Raw genomic sequence first — 18,034 nt, 5'->3', positions numbered from 1 at the left:
TAGGCTTGAATTAATGAAATCGGTGCAAGTTGTAAACCGGTAAATTGGTCGTTTAAAGGCAAATAAATAGGATGGTTCCACCCACCCAATTGGTCTCCTAATGGGTATTAGGGACCATGGTAAACATTTCGGCAATTTTTATTTCCGGGCGAAGATATAAAAGTAAGAAAATTCTAAATTTGAAGGCTAATATCCATGCTTTTAAAGAAATTTTGAAGGTTTTCGAGACCCAGTGTCGAAAAACCTTTAGATTTTAGGGGATACATTTCGGGGTCATATAATGCCGTTGGGAACCATGTATAATCATTATATGTTTAAATGAATGTTTGTGGTAGGCTTAAGTAAATAAAATCGGCGCAAGTTGTAAACCGGTAATTAAATTGACCGTTTAAAGGCAAATTGGATGGTTCCACCCACCCAATTGGACTCCCGGAGGGTATTAGAGACCATGGTAAACATTTCTGCAATTTTTATTTTGCAATTTTTATTTTCGGGTGAAAAAAATCAAAAAATTCAAAAATTGAAGGCGATATCCACGCTTTTTGAGAATTTTTGGAGTCTTCGAGGCCCGGTGTCGAAAAGTCTTGAAATTCTATGGGATACAACCCGGGGTCATATAATGTCGTTTGGAACCATATATGATCATTATTTGTTGTCATAAATTTTCGTGGTAAGCTTGAATTAATAAAATCGGTGTAAGTTGTAAACCGGTAAATTAGACATTTAAAGGCAAATTGGATGGTTCCACCCTCTCAATTGGACTCCCAGAAGGGTATTTGGGACCATGGTAAACATTTCGGCAATTTTTATATCTGGGCGAAAAAATGTCAAAAAATTCTAAAATTGAAGGCTAATATCCACACTTTTTTTTGAGAAATTTCGAATGTTTCGGGGCATGGTGTCGAAAAGCATTGAGATTTTAGGGGATACATCCCGGGGTCATATAATGTCGTTTGGACCCATATATGATCATTATATGTTATCATAAATGTTTGTAGTAAGCTTGAGTTAATGAAATCGGTGCAAGTTGTAAACCGGTAAACTGGTCGTTTAAAGGAAAATTGGATGGTTCCACCCATTCAATTAGACTCCCATACGATATTAGGGACCATGGTAAACACATCGGCAATTTTTATTTCCGGGTGAAAAAAAGTCAAAAAATTCCAAAATTGAAGGCTAATATCCACGCTTTTTGAGAAATTTTGAAGGTTTCGGGCCCCGGTATCGAAAAGACTTGAGATTCTAGAGAATACATCTCGGGGTCATATAATGTCGTTTGGAACCATATATGATCGTTATTTGTTGTCATAAATGTTCATGGTAGGCTTGAATTAATGAAATCGGTTTAAGTTGTAAACCGGTAAATTGTTCGTTTAAAGGCAAATTGGATGGTTCAACCCACCCAATTGGACTCCGGAGGGTATTAGGGACCATGGTAAACATTATTTCAGCATTTTTTATTTTCGGGCGAGAAAAAATCAAAAAAATTCAAAATTAAAGGCTAATATCCATGCTTTGAGAAATTTTGGAGGTTTCGAGGCCCAGTGTAGAAAAGTATTAATATTTTAGGGGATACATCCCGGGGTCATATAATGCCATTTAGAACCATATATGATCATTATATGTTGTCATAAATGTTCATAGTAGGCTTGAGTTAATGAAATCCGCCCAAGTTGTAAACCGGTAATTAAATTGGCTTTTTAAAGGCAAATTGGATGGTTCCACCAATCCAATTGGACTCCCGGAGGGTATTAGGGACTATGGTAAACATTTCGGCAATTTTTATTTCCGGGGGAGTAAAAATATTCTAAAATTGAAGACTAATATTCACGCTTTTTGAGAAATTTTGGAGGTTTGTCTTGAAATTTTAGGGGATACATCTTGGGGTCATTTAATGCCGTTTGGAACCATATATGATCATTATTTGTTGTCATAAATGTTCGTGGTAGGCTTGAGTTAATGAAGCTAATTTTTATCATTTTTATTAAGCTAATTTTTTCCTTTGACTATAATATATATGGCAATATACTAGAGAACTATATTTTATAATTTAGGAAGATAATTATCTCCTTTGACCTTACAACAAATACTACGTATATACTATATTTAACTCTTAAATTTGAGAATGATGCTCCTTTCTTTTGCAAGACCAACTTGGTCTCCTTAGATAAAATGCTTTGATCAACAATAATAACTTAATAAGGTGGTCTAAATTGCATTTAAGGTGATTTGAAATCGGATCAGGAACAATTTGGGTTGAATTTAGGTCGGGTCAATAACAAGTCATGTTGATTTCGAGCTGGGTTAGTAACCAATCGCGCTGAATTTTTGGGTCGGGTTAGTAATAGTTTTGGTAAAATTCGGGTCGGTCAATAACAAGTCGGGTTGAATTAAGGTTAGGTCAATAACAAGTCGTTTGATTTCGGGTCGGGTTTGTAACAGGTTGGTTTAAATTCGGGTCGGGTTAGGAAAGAGTCGGGTTGAATTCATGTCAGGTTAGTAACAAGTCTGGTTAAAATCGGGTTTTGACGGGTTAAAACGGATTTAGGTCAATTTCGGTTTAAGTCGGGTTCGGTTCAGGGCATTTACGGGTTACATTCGGGTCGGGTCATCTTCAGGTCAGTTTATGTTCGAGTTCGGGTCTCACATACTTGGGTCTAGGGTTGGTGTCAGGTCGGGTTTGGATCACCATTTTTTCGGGATAAGATAGGTCGGTTAATAATCGGGTTTGAGTCGGTATTTCGGATCGGGTCAACTTTTGACAGTTTCACTCGTATGTGGTTTTAAAGAAGAGATATATAATAAACATATGATATAAAGGTACTAAATATAAAAGTGATGCATTTAAAAAGTTTAAAAAAAAAACCACATAAAATGACATTAAAAAAAAGGGAGTACAATGCTAAGTAACGTCTATTAAATAATACTCGTTCTTTTAATTTTCATTTAAATATATATATATATATATATTTTGTGTGTTTAAAGAGCCACAAGGGCGGGGTGAGAATCGATTCCAAAATCTCCTGAAATCGGGAGGGAAACTCTAACCACTTCAGCTATCCCTCACTTTCAAAAATAAATATGATCAAGTATAGCTTGTTTTAGTGGTCAAGTTTACATCTTAACATTTTAAAGGTGGAGATTCACCTACATTTTTCCCTACTTTTAAAGTATCTAGCCCGCTAATTTCTCACTTCGTTATATTTATATCAAGTATAGCTTGCTAATGAGCGCCCCGGGGTGTTAGATAAGGATAAATTATATTGGTTGAAATGGTATTAAGTTAGGAATTCATGACAAAATCACGCGTCGTTCGGTGTAATTAATGTTAATTTTACTCTAATATTTGCACTTTTATTCTTTTATCTAACGCCCCGGGACGTTCATTAGCTTTTGCCTTATTACATTTACATGTGTCCCTTGTATGAAAAGATCTCCTAGTATAGAATACGCGTATTTTCCTTACCTTAAAAAAAAATACATGCCCACCCTCAAAAGTCATAATCAATGATGTACCATGTCCGCATGTCGTATACTTGCAACTAGAGGTGTCAAAACCGAACCGACCCGAAAAAAATTATCCGTTTCGAACTGTAACCGATCCGATTTTATCCGAGAAATTCAAGACCCAAACCCGATCTGTTACCGAACTGAACTCAACCCGAATTCGAACTTGACCCGATCTGAACTTAACCCGGCACCGATTTGATCCGACCTGAACTCAACCCGAATCCGATTTGACCCGACCTGAACTCAAACTGAACCGATTTGACCCGACCCGAGCTCAACCCGATCCGTAATTGACCCGAAAAATAACCGATCTAATCCGATCTGTTTTGACCTGAACTGATATTAACCCGATCCAATTTTAACTCGATTTGATTTTTACCCGATCCGAATTTAACCCGATCATAATTAATTATTTACTTTTTTATTCAAGTTCTTATACTACATATTTACTAATTATTAATAAGTTAACTTTTTGACTACAAAGAAATAATCCAGAGTCTTAAGTTTACTTCATGTACATATCAATTATATTAATTTACTTTCTAAGCTTTAATAAATGCCACAAGATCTAATAAACCTAAACATTAAGTGGGAGTTAATTGATTTGCTTGTAAAGCTCTAGTTAAATGCTGCCAAAAGCCTATTGTCATTTTTAATGAATTTCCTCCCATTGTGTTATATTTTATGAACTAATAATTCTTTTCTCTAACACCTACAACGAATTATATCAATATAAATCACATTACTACTAGTCTGATGCAACCTATAAGAAACAATTATGAAAGCAAAATAAATAAAGTTTTAAAGGATATATCAAGCGCTTACATTTTCATTATAATAACTAAATATATTACATATACATAATCCAATGATTCAAACTTAGGTATTTTTCAGTAGTTTCATTTTCATATACAAAATACGCTGCATATAATATCATTGCAATGTTTCGAATCCAATAATATGTTATGGGTACGGCTTCCTCAAAAATAACAAAAGCCTTGCACTTCCAAAAAAATTCAGCCAAACACAAAAAGGAATTGAACCGAACTTGACCGAACCGAAATCAACCCGACCCAAATTCATCCGACCCTAAGTTACCCGGCTAAACCCGTTTTAAACCCGATCCAAATATATCCGAACCGAAAGTGAATCGATCCGAAGTTGACCCGACCCGTATCCGACCCGGACTCGATAGACCATGACCCGAATTTGACCCGACCCGAATTTGACCCGATCCGACCCGATCCGAGTTAAAAGGATAATTTTGATCCGAACATATCCGACCCGAACAGACCCGACCTGAATAGACCCGACCCAAACTCCATCCGGTTATCCGAATTGACACCTCTACTTGCAACAATCCAATTTTGCAATTTGCAATTTGCAATATTGCAATAATGATACTTTATATGGATAATGGATTACTCGTAGCTTTTAGCCATCTTACAAGTTCCAACCTTTGAAAGAAAATCCTAGAATTTCATTTGATAATTTCATTTAATCTTGACTTCACTTTTTAATTTCATTTTTAAAACGCACATTTCCAGATTCTTCCACCTCATGATCCTCCCCTAACACCGCCTTCACAAGAACGGTAGAAGAGTAGAAGACTTCTCAAGAACTTTCGTTTCGCTTTCTCTCTCCTTAAAACCCACCAAATTCTCTCTCTTTTTACAGGAAAACACAAACCCAATTACCCAGGAAAACCCGATTAAAACCCCTGATTTTCTCTCTCATTAAAAACAAGCAAGAAACTTAGAAATCATGTGGCAATCTGGGAAAAATGATCTTGAAGGAGGATCAACACAACTTTATCCTGTGATGCTTGAAGACCCAAGACTTCGATGGAGTTTTATTCGAAAAGTTTACTCAATTATCGCAGTACAATTGCTTGCTACCATTGTTGTTGGTGCTATTGTTGTTTCGTATAAACCAATTGCTCATTTCTTTACTTCTAGTAGTGGTGGTCTTGCTTGTTATATCATTCTCATCATTACCCCTTTTATTGGTAATTTTTGTTCAATCTCTTTTATTGGTTTTCTGCGATGTTTGTGATTTTTATTGTAATTTGGTTGTATTGTTGGTGAATTGAACTGGGTATTTGTTTAATTTTTCTGGGGTTCTTTTGATTTTTTTTGTTGGGGGATTGAATTGGGTTAATTGCTGTTAATTTTTTATATGGCTTTGGTTGATTTATTAAAGGAATTGGCATCATTTCTTATATTTCGTTGGAATGCTAGCCTAATTGTTGGATAATGATTCGTGGGTTGATTAGCATTTTTAGTAACTTTGTTGCAGATGAATTGGGTGGGGAATTGTATGACAATTATGTATCTAATGTTACTCAAAGTTGGAAATGCGCTTATTTTGATGATTTAGCTATATGACTGCTTGTTTTAATTGATATACTGTGAATTTTAGTTGATTGTTTGGTTGGGAATGTGGTTATTATGATGATTTTATCAAATTAATTACTCAATTTATTGTGACTTTTTTGTTGAAGAACTGTTTAGAATGTTAAGACTTTCATGGTGTGGCTAACTGGTTTGATTATTATGTTGCAGTGCTATGTCCGTTGTACTATTATCATCAAAGTCACCCGGTGAATTATTTGCTGCTTGGGATCTTTACTATCTCGCTTGCCTTTTCCATTGGGCTGACATGTGCATTCACTAGTGGTAAGTTTTCCTCGCCCATTTCGTATCGTTTCATTTATAATAGTTTTCCTTGATGTTATTGTGGGTTTTCTGATCAAATCCTTGCCTTTGTTTGAGTATCTGTACTAGGTTAAATTTGTGGTAATCATGGATGACTTTCTTGCAAGCAACCATTATTAATTATTCTTTGCTGTCATAATGGTTCAATGTACCCCTTTGCATAGTTTTGAGAATCTGATACTGGGATTTTGGGACAGTAAAAATGAAATTTTCAATTAGATGAACATGTAGACAGCATATATAGTAATATACCCTCACATAGTCACATTGCTACTTATTATTGTCCAAGTGGATAAATTCGTATCTCGGTAGCTAACTGTACAAACTTAACTTTTTGTTTTTAACTTGCTGGTGCTATAACATGTAAACCGATGTTTTGGCATGGTATCCTGGATTCCTAGTAATGCTTGCGCTTTAAAGTACAGTATGTGTGGTTTGTTGTTGGTTATTATTTGCGAGCTTGTTTGGTTAAAGATAATACCATCTATGGTGGTTCTGGTCTTATAAAGTGTGCATTGAAACAAGTGATGACATAAAAAATATAGGAGGTTTCCACGGGACAGAGTTTAATGCTAGAGACCGTGATTGAATGTGTTAGCTGCCAACCTTTTACCAGACTTATGTTTGTTGCTGGTTCGTCCAAGTTATTGTCTTTTTTATCTAAATTATGTTTGGCAATTTGTTCTGGTTGTGGCAAACTTACCTTCTGAATAGGTCATTCGTCATTGCATGTGATATTGTGATGCAAGAAACTAGCCTAACTTGGCATGCTTAAGCTCACTAAAACTTTTAAAATGGACAGGGAAAGTTATTTTGGAGTCTGTGATTTTGACGACTGCAGTGGTTCTAAGTCTCACTGCGTACACATTCTGGGCAGCAAAGAGAGGCCATGACTTCAATTTCCTTGGTCCCTTCTTGTTCGGGGCTTTGATTGTGCTGATCATATTCTCTTTGATTCAGGTAGAATGCTCTTTACCTTCTAAATAGCTTATTGCATGTGATCCAATGTTTGTTTGTTCAACATTCTGAAAATGCTATATTCTATAATTATAGATATTCTTTCCATTGGGCAAGATTGGTGTGATGATCTATGGTTGTGTGGCATCCATCATCTTCTGTGGCTACATCGTTTATGACACAGACAACCTTATCAAGCGATACACCTATGATGAGTATATATGGGCTGCTGTGGCATTGTATCTCGACATTATCAACCTCTTCCTTTCTCTGCTAACAGTTTTCAGAGCTGCTGACAGTTAGGCGAGAGAACTTTAAACTTTTGCCATTGTGCCTATTAAAAAAAAATGTTAACCACTTTGTAAGTACATAGCTATTTTGTTATTCTAGCAGGAGAAAAATTGTACACGAATTTCTTTTCCAATTTATACTGTTGTCATTTTAGTCTATGTTGTATAAAATGCATTCAATTGTGAAGCAAGTTCATCTTGTCTTTTTGATGCATTGTGTTATTTTTAGGCCTTTACTAAGGAAAGGGCGTTAATAAAGGATGTATTTTGTCGATGTTGGTAATGCCAGATTTGGTAGATGGTGTCACTGAAAGGGAAAGGCTGTTAGACAATTGCTAGCAGCTTAGTATTGTGTGTTTTTTATGCTTTTACTCAAACAAATCAACTGCAGAAATTTCCTTCCAGCTGACTAAGATTTCTGATGAAGAATTCCCAATTATTGTATGATTTTGTACCTGTGAATTAGATATGCTTGCAGATTGTGAAATATAAGAGAGGAACTAGTTACAGAAACATTATGCCTAGTTCAAGGCTAGTTAGAAAAACCTTATACTCGTTGATTACTTGCCTTGAACTAGGCATAATGTTTCTTGCCTTCACAAGGTAAGAATCTTCTATATTACGCTAAATGTATTCGTCTCAATGAACAAATTATTACTCTGTAATATTCAATTATTATATTTTTCATTAATAAACAAATGTTTATGATTAAAGTATTACTTTGACAAACATGCACAGTCTAAATGGGACAAACATGTGGGGATGGAGTAGCTTCTATACATACTCCATAGTATTAGATTATCGTGTTATTAAGGATGAGGATTACTACAATACATACTTCACATAAGTATTTAATGAATAATGTGAATAAATCTAAGTACTTGTACTAGGTATAACCGTATAATATATACTTATATAATGTTCCTTAAAGTCGAATTTAAAGCTCAATTAAACTTGAGAAAATTGAGCTACAAAAGGCAGCAGTCAACTCAAGCTCACATGTGAGTTACTCATGGAGTCATGGTGCTGTGTAACTTGAGACAAACATCAAAGTATGGACAGAGACTATATTTGAAGCTTTAGCTACATAGGATTTATAAAGAGCTAAGGGTACCTCAAAATTCATCCCTGCCTTCCCACAAGACTTAAAGCCTTCATACATTTATGAACACCATATCAACAAAACGAAGCAAAAAAGATCTGACCAAAATAGCTTACTCTATCTGTATTAGCTCTCATACTTTAAGTCCATTCGTCTAATTCCAGTAAATATTGTTTCTTGGACACGCATTGGTTTTCTTCTTTTCATTGACCAAGGAGAGCAGCCTTGAGACACCCTGAGTCCATACATCGTACTCCTGCTGACTCTTACACTCAAACTCGATTACTCTATGTGTGGCTGTCTTTAGCCCAAAGTACCGTCGTTTTTCTCCTCCAGTTTCAACGGACCGCCTCTCTGGCCATACTGGCAAGTCTTTGCACACTTCCATCAGTATCTCTGTCACAAATTACACAATAAATCTCATCAATTCACCAGACATCCAAATTCAGAATTTGCTAGTACCATAAAAATTCAGTGTTTGACTTCTGCAATAAATTTTAATAATAGAGGAATATGCAGAGCACAAATTGGGAGAAAGAGGATGGTGAAGTACTTTTTTTCTTCTTGGTAATTCCTGTTACATGTCTACTCTTCATTTTGAGCACAACCTGCATGAGAATAGAAACACGATTAGGAAAATGACTAACAAATGGAACAAAATGGACAAATGGAACACAAGTGACAGCCCTGAGTGGGTTTTGAAAGAATTTAACCTGGACTGTTTTGTCGATGTATACTGAGACGACTTTCCAGTGAAGATCACCTGGTAAAACAAATGAAATAATTCAATCAATAATTTTAATTACTGATAAGCTTTGATTAAATCTAGCCAGAGAAGCTGAAATTACCAGTTCGAGTGCGTTTGAGAAGCTCGGAGCCCCTGGCAAGTAGTTCTTCATTACATAAACCAAGAAAGTTTTCACCTTGCAGATCAGGCTCGCCATTGTAGCTACCATTTCGACTGTGCCTATTCTCACCTTTTATACCTTTCTCAACGGGTAAGACCGCTGCTATATTACATACTTCTTTCATTGTCCTTGCCTTCAGGGTTGCTGCCCCTCTTAAAGCTGCATTATGCATTTTAGGATGTAATGATTTGTAAAATGCAATCTCCTCATACAATACACACTTCTACACATACACTGTATAATGTTATTTCAAAATATCGTTGCTATAAGGTAATACTTCCTTGATCCTAACTTCCTAAACTGAATATACATTCAATTATCTTTTTTAGGCCATCCCAAAAAATAGGCCTAGGATGACAAAATGACTTCCTAAAGTGATTATTAACATTCCATTATTTTTCTGTGGCATTGAATTTTGGCAAATTTGACATTGCAATCTATCTGTTATTACTTCAATTTGTTAATAGCCAGAAACGTTACATGATCACATCAATTTTCCACGCATTATCTCTCTTTCTCCAAGAGACACTCCACTGCAGAGAATGGGTTAACAGAATTTGTAGGAATAAATAACAGAAACACTCTAACCTGTTGCAGCAGCAGCAGTGAGAGTCATGATATCGCCATGGGATTGAACATTAACAGCAGAACTAATTACAGTAGCTAACTGTTCTCTCTCTGCTCCCATTGCCTCAGCAGCCTCCACACACCGTGCAGCCACCAAAGTAGCAGCTGAAGCCATTGCCATGTCAGTCTGCTCTGCCTGTTCATCCTTCCCAGATGATCCAGATGCTGCAGCAGTTGCAGCCGCAGTTGCTGCCACAGCTGCAGCAACTGCAGCCACAGAAATTGCTGCATGGAGTTGTGCATTGTGCACCCGCAGCTCCTCTTTCTTTTTCTCACGCCTCTCCTTCAGCCACCTTCCTACTGTCTTACCCCCAACAGAACCACCAGCACAAGGAGTGGTACCACCACTCCTAGGACCCACACGGATGGGAGGTAAAAGAGGTTGTGGGGTACTACTGTTATTCAGATACTGCAAACGGAACAAGTAGTGACAAGGTTATATAAACTAAAGAATTTTACGTACATAATTCTAGTAATTGAAATTGAATTTTCTCAAATGTTAAGGAGTAAAGGGAGTAGAAACGAGTCAAAGTGGATTGTCCTACACTTGCACTTCCTAGTTACTCTTTAAACAATGAGGTCGTCCTCTCTGTACATGATACAGCCCTTAACTTCATTTTCAGAATATATTACCAAAAACACAATGAAATGATCAAGTTTATAGCATTTGTTCTTTTCTAATACGAAGTACTCCAGACATAACTTCAAAAACTCAAAATGTCCATGACATGTAATGGAACAAATACTAATCAAGCTCATTTATGATGCTAGTAGAGTCTAGTACATCTGTAATGTATTAGGCTCAATCAATCAATCAATCAATCAAAGCCTTAATCCCAAAAGTGGGGTCGGCTAACATGAACCAAATTTGATTATTCCGTGTAGTCATCAACATAAATCTTTCTCCTCCATCCCTTACGATCCAAAACTTCATCCTCACGTAAATCCATGCACTTCATATCCTTCCTCACTCCTTCCAACCAAGTCATCTTTGGTCTCCCTCTTCCTCGTTTAATCCCTCCATGGTCCCACTCTTCCACTCTTCGCACCGGTGCACCCTCGGGTCTCCGTCTTACATGTCCAAACCAACGCAGACGATTTTCCCTTAATTTATCTACAATGCCCGCCACACCTACTTTCTTGCGAATAACCTCATTTCTGATTCTATCTCTTAAAGTGTTTCCACACATCCACCTTAACATGCGCATTTCCGTAACCTCCATCTTTTTAATATGCTCTTTCTTAGAAGCCCAACATTCTGTACCATAGAGCAACACTGGTCTTATGGCAGTCCTGTAGAATTCTGTACCTCCATCTGTAATGTATTAGGCTAAGTACTTTTTTATTGGCCTTTAGGGGAAGGGAGGGAGGGAGTAGGGGAGGAGGCATCACATGCTAGTCACATGACTAATTTCCTTTATAGCAAGCTTTGTAAAAGAAGGTTTTGTAAAAGCTCTTTGGAAATAAATCTATCTATAACATCAAAAATTAAAGGGTAACGTTTTCTTTTACTTTTCCCTTGGTTTAAGAATGGTGTCACTTTCTATTTACTAAAGAAAAAAAAAAGTCCTTTTGTAGCAAAGATAGCAGAAATTGTTCAAATGAAGATTGGATTTTAAAATTTTCAAATTTGCACATTACCTAAAAGCCAAGACTAATGAGAGAAGCACTACTAAACTACACTGCCAAGATCCCAAAAACAGACAAAAAATAATGGCCTACATTAAATAACACAATAAATAGATAGTTTCCAGTTGGGCACTTGGGGTGATTTTCTAGATTGATCATGTCAAAATCATTTCTCAACTACTCAGATAATAAAATTACATGAAAGGGGGATGTTAGTTTTGTGTAGTACGAATGAATTGTCTGTTAACAAAAACCTATGCAGATCTTACGCTCAAATAATGAAATGGTTGCACTTAATCAGTCCATCCCACAATGATTCTCACAAACTCGTTTATTTGTTTATTTTAGAGTTGATTGATTCGTAATCACACAAATACAGGATATTATACACTTTACACTTCAAAACTAATGAATACAGAGTACAATTTTAATCATACACTTGAACCCATTTGGATTTCACCTTGTGAAAAGGGTAAAATATGGGGACATGGTAACTTTCACAAGTCAATTATCAGAAAACCAGTCAGTGATATGCTACAAGTACCTTGCAGTCTTGCACAGACTTCCTACAATTAGTGCATCCAGGAAAGAGTAAAAAAGCAGACAGTAAAATATGGACTGTAAAAATAACGACCATCCAAAACATGCTAAAAATTTCACCTATAGATCTAGTAAGAAAGAGAAACATTTCAGCTAAAAAAAACTAAACCCAACAATATTTCCCCAACTACCTTGGTTGGTTGATCTTATTAAGACTTTTTATTAGCACCAATTAACTGTTATTTATTTTTTATATTAATAACATTTACTGTACATACACTGTTATATATAAATAAAATAAGGCGAAAATTCTTTCAGAAAAAAAAAGAGATAAGAAAAAAAATAAAAATGGTGCACCCAATCGCAGAAGCGAACGAGAAGAGCCCTTTTGGCTCACTTTCACCGGAAGAGTTCTACGCAAAGCACTCAGTGAGCCACTCATCCGAGTACATCACCAACTCCCGAGGCATGAAGCTTTTCACCCAATGGTGGACCCCACTTCACGGTGAAAAACTCGGGTTAATCTGCGTCGTCCATGGTTACACAGGCGAGTCAAGCTGGACCGTCCAACTCACCTCCATCCATTTCGCCAAAGCCGGTTTCATTGTTTGCGCCATTGACCACCAAGGCCATGGGTACTCCGACGCGCTTGATGGGTACGTGGCTCACATCCCCGATATCGAACCCGTGGTTGATGATTGCATTTCGTTCTTTGATGCGTTTCGTGAGAGACACGCGCCGGGGTTGAGGTCGTTTATGTATGCGGAGTCGCTTGGTGGGGCGATCGCGTTGTTGATTGCGTTGAGGAAGAAGCGCGTAGGGGGGGAGAGTGGTGGGGGGTTTGATGGGTTAGTGTTGAATGGGGCTATGTGTGGGATTAGTCAAAAGTTTAAGCCACCTTGGCCTTTGGAACATCTTCTTGGGTTAGCTGCTACGGTTTTGCCTACTTGGCGCGTGGTTCCTACTCGTGGTTCTATTCCTGATGTGTCCTTTAAGGTTTTCATTCACCCTCTGTCTAATTTCTTGTAATTTTTTTTGTTTGGGTGTTTGTTATTAATTAATTATAAAACTGGTTTTAAAATAAAAAATAAAAAAATTAATTATAAAACTTGTAGGACATAAATTACATATTGCAGCTCTTTTTTTTTATTTTTTTTGAAGGCCATATTGCAGTTCATATGTAATCATAATTAATTAATATTGATATGCAGAGTAAGGCCCTAATCTCTTGTAAAAATAATTTCAGTTCAGTAAAAATAAGTTCAGTTGAATAAAATTCCGTTTTCTTAAAGAAGAATTATAATAGAAAATCAGTAAAAATAATTTAAGTTCAGTAAAAATAATTTAAGTTCAGTAAAATTAAGTTCAGTTCAGTAAAAATAATTTCAGTTCAGCAAAATTAAGGTGAATCAAACAGGACCTAACAATTATAGTACTTTCAATTTCAAATACAATGTATACTAATATGTAGTATATAACAATTGTAAAAACCAATTTAAAATTGATAAACAAATAAAAACATTAGTCATTTCAATTACAATCATATTTGTTCACCTTATTTTCAAATGTTATAGGAGAAATAAGTTTTATAAGTTAATAAAAATTAAGGACTAACTAGTTTCAGTTTAGTTGAAGTGAGTGTAAACCAAGTGAATCATGCACCCAAAAAAAAAAAAAAAAAAAGCTAGAGTATTGCTTGGTAAATAAAAAAAGAAAAAAAAAATCCAAAATGGACGGATGATCTAGTTGGAGTACCCACATTCATTAATATGTAGGTCCTCTCTATTGACTTTAGTACAACAAGCTCTCATTATATAGTCAATAAAGATACTTAAACCTGCTTATTCACTTTTATTTACTGGAAAACTCTAATTGTCCTTATATGTTTCGTGCTCCCCACACGTTGGTCTAATGTCTAATGTATCCTTAAGGTGGAATGGAAGCGTAAGCTAGCAATCGCGAGCCCAAAGAGGTACATGGGGAAGCCACGCGCTGCCACGGCATATGAGCTGATGAGGATATGCAGGGAGGTTCAAGGAAGATTTGAAGAAGTGGATATTCCACTGCTGATCATTCATGGTGGAGACGACGTTGTATGTGACCCAGCATGCGTAGAGGAGTTGTATCAACGCGCCTCTAGCAAGGACAAGACACTGAAGATCTATCCGGGTATGTGGCATCAGCTAGTTGGTGAGTCTGAGGAGAATGTTGAGCTTGTCTTTGGTGATGCTTTGGACTGGCTCAAGTCTAGAGCTTTAGGAAGCAAGTGATCAATATCAAATTGGTGTATTAGTGATTTAGTTCTATCCTAAATGGTGTGTTTGAACTTCGACTTCTTATTGTGTGCAAGTTTTCGAAATTAATAAAATGGACTCTAAATTACAATAAAGGCGTAAAATTGGTCTCTTAATCCGAAAAGAATGTGATAAGTAATTAAGAAAGGGTGATCAATCTAGATATTGGGGATTTTGGTTCTAATGATTAGTAAACTTAAAAAGCTCTAATAAGTAGGTGATATTCAAAACCTACAAATCCCAAATACCGCTTATATAGAGTATAGACCTCAAGGCCACCTCATGAAACATGTTAGAATTCTTTATAAAGAAAAAGAAAGGATGGTACTATTTATTGTCTTATTATTGGCTTTTTTCCCTTTGTAAAATTTTTAAAAGCAAAGATTAGTCAAAAAAGGGAGGGAAATCCTTTTACCACGTAAAAAATGAGCCAAACAAGGAAAAAGATTGGTCACTCTACTTTTCCAGTTTTCCTTCTCTGTCCCCTTTCTTACCCTTTTGAGAATCCTTTTCCTCGTATTCAGTTTGAATGCAGCAATAATAAACAATAGTTCAAAGTAAAAGCAAGTTTAAACAAAGAATTTAACCCTAATTAAGTAGTAAAAAGGAGCACTAAATCATTTAGAGTCATAAGAATAATGATGTGCCAATTTGTCCACACTCTGCCTCCCTTTAGAAAAATTTGTCTTCTTTATACCTTGACTCCGGTTTAATAGAGAACATCTACGATAAAAGTGATTTCGAATTGAAAATTTTCTTAGCAAACATACAATTGCAAATTAATTCTCCTTCGTTTGGTTCTTTAAAATTAAAGTAGTAGAGAAAAAAAACGAAAAACGAAGCAAAAGGTTGAGATGGATGGAAGAAGGCAAAAAGGGGGAGTAAAGATGAGAGGGAAACAAGCCTTCTTCCTTACAAAAGGGAAAGAAATATCAACTAGGGTCTCCTTTACAAACCAAACAATGGAAAATCATTTTGCCGAAAAATAATTTACACCCAACGAAACCAGAGTTACTAACTTTTCGAGATGGAGAGAGTACTCGTATCAATTTACTCAATGCAACCCATGGGTGAGTAGCTAACAGTACAGTAATTTCTTGGAGCTACATTGCACGGAGTGAGTATACAAGACCATGCAATACAGAACCAAGTTAAGGGTTCAGAATCTAAGAAAAAATTGATTTTATCCAAACCAATTAGAGGGGCCTATGGTAAAGAAGGAAAAGGATAAAAAATTTACAATCACTAAACAATGCTATAGAAAGACCTACTCTATAATAGTGGGAAAAAAATAAAGTTAGCATTGAAAGAAACAAAAGCAATATCTCCATATTACTGTAAAAAAAGCGTACTAACAATAACAACAATCATAATTGATAGACCCATTGAATAGAGGACAACCTAAAAAGTAAGCGTCAAATTTGGGAGAATGGAGAAGCCTCAGGAAACAAAGCTGACATCTCTCTACTCTCTGCAGGTCATTGCTGTCTTCTCTGTTTCTCTCTAGCCTAAATCTGTTTTTAGCTAGAACTAACTATAATTAATAATCTTGGTTTTTAGTTTTGAGTGAAATTTAAGGCAAAGATGAACTTTAAACTGGGTTTTCCTGACATAAGTTTATTGTAAACAATGTTTATCCTGTACTCCCTACATATACTGTATAAAGTTCGGATAAAGGTTGAGTTGAGTCATTAGTTTCAAGTCGGGTTTAAATCTCTCTTAATAATATGAGGTTGTATAGAAATACTACAATACTCCTTTTGTGTTCCGTCCCTATTTGATTATTTATGGTCTTTAACATACGTCTTAAACTCATAACATGAACACATACATAGTAAATAATTCCAACTTAGGGAGTAGTAATACTATATACTTTAACATGCTCTTTGTTACTTATAGTTTGAAATTAGTCAAAACCATCAACTTTTAAGAGTATTTCTTTTGAATTTTCTTTTAAGTGGCAATCTTATCTAAAAAGCAAAAAGACTCTTGAGGGTGAAGTATTCATACTCTTTCATTAGATACCAACTTTAGAAGTTTTAGATGTCCCACCATATCAATTTTCAACAAAATCTCATAATAAGTTCAAATCAAGCAATAAGTATGTGAAATGTTAAGTGTCTTTAAGTACAACTTAAGCATGTTTAATGTTTAGACAATGGTACTTGGAAGCAAAACAGAAAAAGTTCACATCACACAATATTTTAACAAGTCAAAAAAATAATTCCTAGAAGGCAAAAAGGTCACATAGTATGTATTATCGGCATGTCTTTTATAATACTACCTCCGTTACAGGTTATGTGCAACGATTAGACATTTTCCCTCTCTGCTTTATGTCAAATCGTTGCACATAACCTGTAACGGAGGTAGTATTTAGGTTTTAAAACTAGTCGTATTTTTAATGTCTCACAATAGATTAAAACAATACTCGACTCTTCCATAAGGTGTATATTTAATGTCGAAATTAAAACAACACTAGACTCATCCAAGACTGAGGAAACAATACCTTGTCAAAATCCACAGGAGGAGAAATAGGATCAGTAGGGCTGTCAAACATTTCAGGAGTAAGAGAAGAAGCAGAGAAACTTTGGCCTCCAATTCCATTTGGTGGCTCACTACATGAAGGCCTTCCTGATGTCATTGGTGACACTTCCTGCAACACACACAATGACACAAACATACAACATTCAAAAACTATACCATAAAAAGCATATGTACCCTTTAAATTTGAATGTATTAAAGTGAAAAAAAGGTAAAACAGATCTTCAATTGTGTGAGCAAAATCAATTAGACCCCATGAAAAACAGTCTTTTTCTGAATTAATTTCATGAAAAAGTCCAAATATAAATAAATGTAAACTTTGCATGAAAAATAGTCTTTTTTTATGCAAAAGTTTGTTTGTTTGTTAAGCATTCTTAAAAAAATCCTACAAAAATAAATTAATTCTAACAACCCAAAAAATAAAAATGCAATTTGGCAATTTTGACAGAAAAAACTTACAGATTGAGACATGATGCGCTCAAGAACAAGCTGAGAAGTAGCAGAAGAAGCAAAAGAGAAAGAATTCCCAGAAATAAGCCTCTTTTGATCATCTTGTTCAGCAGGAAAAACTAGAGAATGATGTTCTTCTTCAAAGATAGGAGGGGTATTACAGGGAGCAACAGTTTTGGAGACTAAAGAAGGAAGAGAGAGAGAAAGAGCTTTTGAGAGTTGAAGAGCAGGTAAACTCCATGATCTTGACAGAAATTCCATCGGTAACCTTGGACTTTCTGGTAGCTTATTGTTATCATTGTTGTTGTAATTGGATTCTTTGGTCATTAGCATTGGGTTTGTATCCTCCATTTTTTCAGGGGATGCTTTTCTTAGGTTTCTCTCTGTTTTGTTTTTCTTTCTTAAATATGGGTTTGTTTAGTTGTTTACTCTTTTATACTACTGTGGCCTTATCAGGGACTAAGGTGAT

At 35.7% G+C, this 18,034-nt stretch overlaps 3 protein-coding genes across 4 annotated transcripts; 2 read left to right on the top strand and 1 right to left on the bottom strand.

The window, feature by feature from the left end:
* The first annotated feature begins 5,010 nt into the window (after nucleotides 1-5,010).
* LOC145590868 (protein LIFEGUARD 2-like) lies at nucleotides 5,011-7,757 on the top strand. 2 transcript variants are annotated; one of them, XR_014102184.1, is made up of 5 exons: nucleotides 5,011-5,518; nucleotides 6,075-6,188; nucleotides 7,030-7,187; nucleotides 7,281-7,545; nucleotides 7,704-7,757. XR_014102184.1 is itself a non-coding variant. In XM_081647262.1 (4 exons), the coding sequence occupies exons 1-4, from the start codon at nucleotides 5,275-5,277 to the stop codon at nucleotides 7,485-7,487; spliced, it is 723 nt and encodes a 240-aa protein (XP_081503388.1). In that variant the 5' UTR covers nucleotides 5,012-5,274; the 3' UTR covers nucleotides 7,488-7,757. The 2 variants fall into 2 exon arrangements, 1 of the variants encoding a protein (XP_081503388.1); XM_081647262.1 differs by having other exon boundaries at nucleotides 5,012-5,518; nucleotides 7,281-7,757.
* Nucleotides 7,758-8,405: 648 nt separating this feature from the next.
* Nucleotides 8,406-17,949, bottom strand: LOC145604055 (VAN3-binding protein-like). The gene is made up of 7 exons (XM_081660009.1): nucleotides 17,575-17,949; nucleotides 17,081-17,227; nucleotides 10,073-10,520; nucleotides 9,425-9,643; nucleotides 9,290-9,339; nucleotides 9,130-9,184; nucleotides 8,406-8,972 (listed from the first exon to the last, which is right to left on the bottom strand). Exons 1-7 carry the CDS (start codon nucleotides 17,914-17,916, stop codon nucleotides 8,731-8,733), a joined length of 1,503 nt encoding a protein of 500 aa, XP_081516135.1. The 5' UTR covers nucleotides 17,917-17,949; the 3' UTR covers nucleotides 8,406-8,730.
* LOC145604070 (caffeoylshikimate esterase-like) lies at nucleotides 12,582-14,667 on the top strand. Its single transcript, XM_081660021.1, has 2 exons — nucleotides 12,582-13,276; nucleotides 14,212-14,667. The coding sequence occupies exons 1-2, from the start codon at nucleotides 12,629-12,631 to the stop codon at nucleotides 14,548-14,550; spliced, it is 987 nt and encodes a 328-aa protein (XP_081516147.1). The 5' UTR covers nucleotides 12,582-12,628; the 3' UTR covers nucleotides 14,551-14,667.
* Nucleotides 17,950-18,034: the final 85 nt, after the last annotated feature.

The sequence above is a fragment of the Chenopodium album genome, chromosome 2 (assembly GCF_948465745.1).
Source record: "Chenopodium album chromosome 2, dcCheAlbu1.1, whole genome shotgun sequence".
Classification (NCBI taxonomy): Eukaryota; Viridiplantae; Streptophyta; class Magnoliopsida; order Caryophyllales; family Amaranthaceae; genus Chenopodium; species Chenopodium album.
Note: the sequence above shows the minus strand (reverse complement) of the source record. Positions and strands in the feature narration are given on the sequence as shown.

Excerpts from the sequence above, each read along its gene's own strand:
- LOC145590868 (XM_081647262.1), top strand. The coding sequence starts at position 5,275 with ATGTGGCAATCTGGGAAAAATGATCTTGAAGGAGGATCAACACAACTT. Across the intron at positions 6,189-7,029 it reads GACATGTGCATTCACTAGTG|GGAAAGTTATTTTGGAGTCT; the intron begins GTAAGTTTTCCT and ends TAAAATGGACAG. Across the intron at positions 7,188-7,280 it reads TCATATTCTCTTTGATTCAG|ATATTCTTTCCATTGGGCAA; the intron begins GTAGAATGCTCT and ends CTATAATTATAG.
- LOC145604070 (XM_081660021.1), top strand. The coding sequence starts at position 12,629 with ATGGTGCACCCAATCGCAGAAGCGAACGAGAAGAGCCCTTTTGGCTCA. Across the intron at positions 13,277-14,211 it reads TTCCTGATGTGTCCTTTAAG|GTGGAATGGAAGCGTAAGCT; the intron begins GTTTTCATTCAC and ends TGTATCCTTAAG.
- LOC145604055 (XM_081660009.1), bottom strand. The coding sequence starts at position 17,916 with ATGGAGGATACAAACCCAATGCTAATGACCAAAGAATCCAATTACAAC. Across the intron at positions 10,521-17,080 it reads CTCCTGTGGATTTTGACAAG|TATCTGAATAACAGTAGTAC; the intron begins GTATTGTTTCCT and ends TTCCGTTTGCAG. Across the intron at positions 8,973-9,129 it reads AATTACCAAGAAGAAAAAAA|AGATACTGATGGAAGTGTGC; the intron begins GTACTTCACCAT and ends AATTTGTGACAG.